The 8,556-nt window shown below is 50.9% G+C and overlaps 1 protein-coding gene across 1 annotated transcript; it reads right to left on the bottom strand.

Annotated features, from left to right (window-relative positions):
- Positions 1–1,372: 1,372 nt before the first annotated feature.
- LOC137306430 (DNA damage-inducible transcript 4-like protein) lies at positions 1,373–8,088 on the bottom strand. The gene is made up of 2 exons (XM_067975667.1): positions 7,643–8,088; positions 1,373–3,185 (listed from the first exon to the last, which is right to left on the bottom strand). The coding sequence occupies exons 1-2, from the start codon at positions 7,734–7,736 to the stop codon at positions 2,707–2,709; spliced, it is 573 nt and encodes a 190-aa protein (XP_067831768.1). The 5' UTR covers positions 7,737–8,088; the 3' UTR covers positions 1,373–2,706.
- Positions 8,089–8,556: the final 468 nt, after the last annotated feature.

Consider the following 8,556-nt stretch of genomic DNA (forward strand, 5'->3'; position numbering starts at 1 on the left):
CTGAAGACCCTCATCCCTGGTACCAATCTGGTAAATCTCCTCTGCACCCTCTCTATGTGAACGAGAGCTAATCAGGCAAAATTCCAACTAATTTATCCAGCCTTACTATTCAACCCTCATTTGATGGTACTTTCCCCTCTGCTAATCCTAGAAGCACCATAACAAGTGTCCTTTTGTGTTTAATCATATGCTCATAACCTTCAATCGTGTTCTTGGCAGGTTTATCTAGCAATGATCGTAATTGCTAAGCTAGCCTGAAGCTACTTAATGTTAACCCTCGTCTAATTCTCTGCTCATAGGCATGAGTTAAATAGCCTGTTTGATCTTCCATCCTCTCTGCATTATGAAGGGGAGCGGGACTAATTGGATAGCTCTTTCAACAAGCCGACACAGGCACGATGGGCCGAACGGCCTCCTTCTGTGCTGCATCATTCTCTGATTCACCAATTCAGATGTTGCCTCAGAACAAAGCCAAAAGTTGAAAATGGGCCCCAAGAGTTGATAGGTAGATAGAGAAAAACTATTTCCTCTGGTGGGGAGGGTCCAGAACAAGGGGGCATAACCTTAAAATTTTGCTAGGCTGTTCAGGGGTGATGTCAGGAAGCACTTTGTCACACAAAGGGGAGTGGAAATCTGGAACTCTCTCCCCCAAACAGCTGTTGAGGCTGGGGGTCAATTGAAAATTTCAAAACTGAGATTGATCGATTTTTGTTGGGTAAGGGTATTAAGGGTTGAGGAAGCAAGGCGGGTAGATGGAGATAAGATGCAGATCAGCCATGATCTAATTGAATGGCGGAACAGGTTCGAGGGGCTGAATGGCCTCCTCCTGTTCCTACGGCCCATTTTCAAATCCATTCCTACACCTTTTTGCCTCTGCGGAGATATCTTGTATCCAATGTAATACTGTCAAGTAGTTTGACTACAGCTGGGGTTATCATGGTTTAGTTAAGAAGTTTGCCTCATGTAAAATACATTTAACGTAGTTGAGTTCATTTAAAGTGATTTGCCTGTTTCCTAAGTATGAAGGGCGAGGTACTTACTACAAGTAGAGAATTTCTTGCTTTTAGTTTAAACGTGTTGAGATTCCTGAGCCAATCTGGAACGTCTACATCCTGATTCTCCAGGATTAATCTGGTTTTAGTGTTCTGTTTAATAATGTGTTCCTTCTATTTAGAGAGGTTGTCTTCTAACAATTAATTTTGCTTATCTTCAGCGACTCAGTCCCATTTCCTTGTATTTCCGCTTTGCCTTTGGGTTATTTTTGATCCCTTTTTGTGACCTACATAGTCAAAGTGTGATGGCGTTCCAGCCTATTTCAAATAGTCGAGCTTTTTAAAAAAAAAATCATTTATGGAATTGAAAGACATCAGGCTATAAAAAAAATCATTTTTATTATCCAAAAAAGTTACAAGTTTTTTTTTTAAAAAAAGGAACATTGCCTTTTGATGCTCACTGCATTAACTTAATATGCAGGGTAAAGAGCACACCCTTAGAACAAAGTCATTCTATCCAGTACAAATGACCAAAGCAGCAGGTTTGAGAGCACGGATTGCTGCTGGTAAACAAAATTGTGAACACCCACAAGAGTAGTGCAAGTTCTACAACAAAAAGTGCAAATTGATCTAACAAAAGTACAAGTGTCAAACATGCAACTTGAGTACCCCAATCCCATTGCGCCCCAATAATTAACCCAAAACTTGGTGCACAAGTCATTTGTAGTGTACCCACCTAGTCAAGATTAGCATAATAAAGCCTGAGATTTTCAATATACTGTCCCTCTCCCCAACATCTCAAACCCTAGAAGGCTTTCTTCAGTTAGCAAAGCACCTTGTTTCACTTCTGAATACATAAATTCAATTACTGCTCATTAAAATGGACCAGTTCTTTCACTGAAGGCTGTTGAAAAATTTCAAAAAGGCAAATAAAACTTCCAGTAATTATTCAGAGCAGTTGGCATCAGACTTGATCTCGAGAGATGAGGGACTCTAGCCAACAACCACTCACATCCTCCAGAGCTCTTCAAGGCAGAGACAAGATTGCATCAATAATTCTGCTCCACTCAAGAGCTCCACTCAGCTACTAAGCCAGTCTACTGCCAGCTTGGCTCAACATGTGCCTTTCTCCCAATGGGTCCAAGCCCCATCTAGCACAATCTAAACCGATACCTCAGTTCAGTCCTAAGGGAGGCTGCATTGTTGGCGATACCATCTTATTTTTGGAAGGAATGTTAAACCAAGACCCTTTCTGACTGTAGAGGTAGCTGTAATGATCCCATAGCATTACTTGAGCAGTGAGTTCTCCCATTGTCATGGGGATCAATCATCTATCACCAAGTCATTTATCCATCCTAGCCAATATTCATTCCTCCCCACCCAACTCACATTAGGGTCATTCATCGAGATTTGTGTGACTGTACAAATCAGCTGCCACATTGTTTACAAAGCCAACATCAAAATCCATTGGATGGCAAGCATTTTGGGACATAGAGGGCATGAAAGGTGCTATATAAATGCAACTTGACTAGCAAGGCATCTGCAATAATAGATATCAAGGACGCTGAAATGAGTCACTTGTTAAGTAGTTAATGGGTTTTTATAGGCAATACAGAAGATGGGTCAAATCAAGAGCATTAACACTTATGCAATAGTGAAGTGCTGGCAAGAGAACGAGTTAAAGCTGCCACTTAGTGCTAGTTCCGTTTTATTTTTAGCACTCTATGACTGTCCCAGCTGAGGAGGAGTATAGTTTTTTCTTTATCAGGCAGAACCCAGGACTAAGTTTCAGTGCTTGCCTGAACCCAGGTGCAAAACAGGTTCCAATGAAAAAGAAGTCCCTGAGGCTTGGCCAGGAATTCCCGTCCTGCTTCAGTATCAATGTCAATTCAAAAGTTGGAATGACACTGGAATCGTACACAATCCGGTCCAACTTTTTGCACATGTTCTCGATCTCCATGTTGACGTAGATGATGGATCCACGCAGCCCACAAGGTTCGCTGGACGAGAGGCAGAGCACATCCCTGGCTATCTTTCTAATCAGTCTTTCAGGAACCAAAACTTCAGAGCAGTGTAGCTTAGTCTTTTTAGCTCTGCATAGAGAGTTCTCAAATAGTTTGGCCAAGTACTGACACGTTTGCTCTTCCTCATTTACATTGTTTTCAGCCAGATCGTGATCCCAGTAATTGAGATCTGAAAGGGAAAAAAAAAAGTGTAGGTTTAGACTACAGTTAAAATAGATAAAGCAAGGACCTGCATTTATATAGCGCCTTGCACGACCTCAGGACGTCCCAAAGCAATTTACAGCCAATTAAGTACTTTTGAAGTGTAGTCACTGTTGTAATGTAGGAAACGAGACAGCCAACTTGCGCACAGCAAGATCCCACAAACAGCAATGTGATAAATGACCAGATAAAGTGTTTTAGTGATATTGGTTGAGGGATAAATATTGGCCCAGGACACTGGGGAGAATTCCCCTGCTCTTCTTCGAAATAGTGTCATGGGATCTTTCACATCCACCTGAGAGGACAGACGGGGCCCTCGGTTTAACATCTCATCCGAAAGACAGATGCCGTATAGACATGGGCAGTAACTGAGTCATGTGACACTGAACTTCAAAAAGTCAGTGAAGATCAGCATTTTAAAAATGATGATTTGTGCAGAGCTAGTAAGGGTTTTGATAAGAGTAAATAAGGAGGAACTGTTTTCACTGGCAGGAGGGTCGGTAACCAGAGGACTAAGGTAATTGACAAAAGAACCAGACGGGAGGTGAGGAGAATTTTTTTTACTCAGCGAGTTGTTACGATCTGGAACACACTGTCTGAAAGGGTGGTGGAAGCAGGTTCAATAGTAATTTTCGAAAGGAAATTGGATAAATACTTGAAAAGGAAAAAAATTGCAGGGCTCTGGAGGAAGAGCAGGGGGGAGTGAGGCTAATTGGACAGCTCTTTCAAAGAGCCGGCACAGGTACGATGGGCTGAATGGCCTCCTTCTGTGCTTCATGATTCAGTACAGCAGTTCATTAGAAGTATAAACCCTGGTTCCCCTGCCTTCTTCCCTTTCCCCCACACCTCCTGTTTGGGCAGACAGAATCAGGCATGGCCGTGATGTCACTCCTACCGGTGAACGTTTGCCAATATCAACACCACCGATTCACATTTCGAAAGGTCAGTTGTTAGACATGGACCGCACTTGGTCTGCCAGTCCCAACAGGACTGTACTTTGAAGGCACAAATCTGTTGCAAAAGGAGGGCAACTGGAGAAAGTTGGGGAAACCATATGGTCAGGCAATATTACACCCCCCCCCAACCCAAACAAAAGACCAGACAGCTGGAATTTTGCCATATTGATTTCACTCACTAATTCACACCAACTTTTCTCAAGGTGAGGGACGTTGGAACTGGGACATTTGAGGTACCTGGGCCTCTGCTTTCCAGCACCTCCATCCCCTTTTGTTTGTAGTGCAAGGCAGGACTTCCTCTGCCCAAGATTTCCAGCCCCCAAGGTCACTTACATTGGGAGTCAACCTCCTTGGCCAAAGCAGCACACCGGTCAAAGACTTGCTGAGGCAATCTGTTCATAAGATTTAAGTTTCAGTGTCACACTAAGGCTCAGCACATCCACAGGCCTCGAGTTTTGTGCCAATCACCAGACACCAGGTCCTAACAGATGGCCCCTGCATCCACTAGTCACAATTGCAAGAGGCACAGAGCATGTTTTATCATTTTCATATAAGCATGCACCACCCACAAGTGCCCCAAGTAGACTAGAAACCAGAAAATAGCAGGGTCCCTGAACCCACCCCAAATCCACCAAAAACAAAGAGGTGGAAAGCCTAAATCCTCACATAATCCAGGCCGATACTCCCAGTGCGGCACCGAGGGAGGGCCGCACCGTCGGAGGGACGGCACCGAGGGAGCGCCGCACCGTCGGAGGGACGGCACCGAGGGAGCGCCGCACCGTCGGAGGGACGGCACCGAGGGAGCGCCGCACCGTCGGAGGGACGGCACCGAGGGAGCGCCGCACCGTCGGAGGGACGGCACCGAGGGAGCGCCGCACCGTCGGAGGGACGGCACCGAGGGAGCGCCGCACCGTCGGAGGGACGGCACCGAGGGAGCGCCGCACCGTCGGAGGGACGGCACCGAGGGAGCGCCGCACCGTCGGAGGGACGGCACCGAGGGAGCGCCGCACCGTCGGAGGGACGGCACCGAGGGAGCGCCGCACCGTCGGAGGGACGGCACCGAGGGAGCGCCGCACCGTCGGAGGGACGGCACCGAGGGAGCGCCGCACCGTCGGAGGGACGGCACCGAGGGAGCGCCGCACCGTCGGAGGGACGGCACCGAGGGAGCGCCGCACCGTCGGAGGGACGGCACCGAGGGAGCGCCGCACCGTCGGAGGGACGGCACCGAGGGAGCGCCGCACCGTCGGAGGGACGGCACCGAGGGAGCGCCGCACCGTCGGAGGGACGGCACCGAGGGAGCGCCGCACCGTCGGAGGGACGGCACCGAGGGAGCGCCGCACCGTCGGAGGGACGGCACCGAGGGAGCGCCGCACCGTCGGAGGGACGGCACCGAGGGAGCGCCGCACCGTCGGAGGGACGGCACCGAGGGAGCGCCGCACCGTCGGAGGGACGGCACCGAGGGAGCGCCGCACCGTCGGAGGGACGGCACCGAGGGAGCGCCGCACCGTCGGAGGGACGGCACCGAGGGAGCGCCGCACCGTCGGAGGGACGGCACCGAGGGAGCGCCGCACCGTCGGAGGGACGGCACCGAGGGAGCGCCGCACCGTCGGAGGGACGGCACCGAGGGAGCGCCGCACCGTCGGAGGGACGGCACCGAGGGAGCGCCGCACCGTCGGAGGGACGGCACCGAGGGAGCGCCGCACCGTCGGAGGGACGGCACCGAGGGAGCGCCGCACCGTCGGAGGGACGGCACCGAGGGAGCGCCGCACCGTCGGAGGGACGGCACCGAGGGAGCGCCGCACCGTCGGAGGGACGGCACCGAGGGAGCGCCGCACCGTCGGAGGGACGGCACCGAGGGAGCGCCGCACCGTCGGAGGGACGGCACCGAGGGAGCGCCGCACCGTCGGAGGGACGGCACCGAGGGAGCGCCGCACCGTCGGAGGGACGGCACCGAGGGAGCGCCGCACCGTCGGAGGGACGGCACCGAGGGAGCGCCGCACCGTCGGAGGGACGGCACCGAGGGAGCGCCGCACCGTCGGAGGGACGGCACCGAGGGAGCGCCGCACCGTCGGAGGGACGGCACCGAGGGAGCGCCGCACCGTCGGAGGTGCCGTCGTAAAGATGAGACGTTAAACCGGGGCCCCGTCTGCCCTCTCAGTTGGACGTAAAAGATCCCCGGGTGCTATTCAAAGAGCAGGGGAGTTCTCCCTCATGTCCTGGCCAATATTTATCATTCAATCAACATCTAAAACACACGACCTGCTCATTTGTTTCATCGCTGTTGGTGGGATCTTGCTGTGCGCACGTCGGCTGCCGCGTTTCCTACATTACAACAGTGACTACACTTCAAAAGTACTTCATTGCCTGTAAAGTGCTTTGGGACGTCCTGAGGTTGTGAAAAGGTGCTATAGAAATGCAAGTCAATCTTTCTTTCTATCCAGTGTTCGTATCAAGTAATCTCATGACAAGTAGAGCCATTAGGATACAGATTAAAGCTCCCTTTGCACTATCCCCATCACTAAAGCACCAATGATCTTTCCAATTTCCTGCAGTCAGTCAGTAACAGTAGAGGCCAAGCAGCCTTGTGATGTGACCTCTACCCATTAAAAGCTGGGCTGAGATTTACCCACTCGTTTCACGGGCTGTCCACGGTACAAAACGGAACATCTGATCCACGAGTCACAGGACACCCCGGTCAATTCGCGACATTTGCAATTAATGTCCAGTCGAACATTTCCATCAGGTCCTGGGGAAACACTTCACCTCAATAATACAGCCCAGGACAGACAGCAAGAAACTGTCTCTGAAATATACTGAAGTCTTCATGAAGTTGTAAAAACAAAACGCAAAAAAAAAAGACGACAGTTTCACATAACACCAAGAAAACCCCATAGCTTAAAAAAAAAGGTCAAAATCACCTCAACAATGAAGCTATTGAGTGGGTCAATATTGAAAACATCAGTTTCCAGTTTCCAAAACTGGTCTAACCAATATGAAAATCTATTTTGGGTCATGTTTGCTTTTGGAGGCCGGGTGGGATTGAATGGCAAACAGCACTCAAAGGATTAAGCTGCACTCCATAAAGGTAAATTCTGATTAATTTTAACAAGCAAAGCAAACACACAAACTAGTTGCATCATAATATTTATGCATTAAAGACAACATAAAGTATTTATAAAGAGCCACTGCACATAAACAGTAATTTCCAGCCAGTTTTCATTCTGATTTTGCAACGTGGGCAGGTTTGCAAAATGCAAGTTTAGCACAAAAATAACTACAGCTAAAGGCACCAGGGAGAGCAAAGTAAATCAGACCGATCGCCCCAACTCCCCTCGGCACATCAACACTTAAAGTGCCCGCTCCCGGTTTAATGGGACACACATCAATAATAGAAGAGCCCGCGGATCAAACCCTGGGCTTTTGGTTCGAATCGAAGGACAGGGAGCGGGAGATGCGCCTCTCTCCTCACCTGCAGCATCGCCGCTCCTCCTCCGGCTACACTCGGAATCCAGCCGCTCGGAGATACATTCGGGGCTTTTATTCTTCGAGCAGCTCGCCACCATCCTGGAACAAAGAATCCGCCTGAGACACCCCACCGAGAGGGGCTTAGACCCACCGGGGAGAGGGGCTTAGACCCACCGGGGAGAGGGGCTTAGACCCACCGGGGAGAGGGGCTTAGACCCACCGGGGAGAGGGGCTTAGACCCACCGGGGAGAGGGGCTTAGACCCACCGGGGAGAGGGGCTTAGACCCACCGGGGAGAGGGGCTTAGACCCACCGGGGAGAGGGGCTTAGACCCACCGGGGACACCGGCTGACCGACCGACTGACTAACACTCCCCAGGGCACATTCTAAGACCCTCTCTCTTTCTCCCCTCCTTTCTCTCTCTCTCTCTCCCCCCCCCCTTTTCTCCTTTCTCTCCTCCCTCCCTCCCTGCTGTTCCTGACCTGTTCTTTAAATCTTCCCTCCCTCCCTCCCTCTCTCTCCCTGACCTGCTCTTTAAATCCCCTCTCTCTCTTTCTTCCTTCCTTCCTTCCTCCCTCCCTCTCTCTCTCTCTCTCTCCCTGACCTGTTCTTTAAATCCTCTCCCCTCCTTCCTTTCTCTTTCTCCCTGTGTGCTGTCCCTGACCCGCTCTTTAAATCCCCCCTCTCTCTCTCTCTCTCTCCACCTCATTCAGCGACACTGTAACATGGAAAGGATACAATATATAAAGGATACAAGTGACTGACCAATCACAGCGCCCCCCCGAGGCCCCGCCCCCGAGGCCCCGCCCCCTTCGCTGGCTGCCCTGCGATAGAACTAAGACGGCCCCGCGATTGGCTCGCCTCGGTAACAGGCTGCAGCCAATCAGTGTTGAGAATCCTTTAACCACCCACACCTCTC

The sequence above is a fragment of the Heptranchias perlo genome, chromosome 1 (genome assembly GCF_035084215.1).
Source record: "Heptranchias perlo isolate sHepPer1 chromosome 1, sHepPer1.hap1, whole genome shotgun sequence".
NCBI classification, from domain to species: domain Eukaryota; kingdom Metazoa; phylum Chordata; class Chondrichthyes; order Hexanchiformes; family Hexanchidae; genus Heptranchias; species Heptranchias perlo.

What these genes read in the sequence shown, in the direction of transcription:
- LOC137306430 (XM_067975667.1), bottom strand. Translation starts at nt 7,736, where the DNA reads ATGGTGGCGAGCTGCTCGAAGAATAAAAGCCCCGAATGTATCTCCGAG. An exon ending in GAGGAGCGGCGATGCTGCAG is followed by an intron (nt 3,186 to 7,642) that starts GTGAGGAGAGAG and finishes TTTCCCTTTCAG; the next exon opens with ATCTCAATTACTGGGATCAC.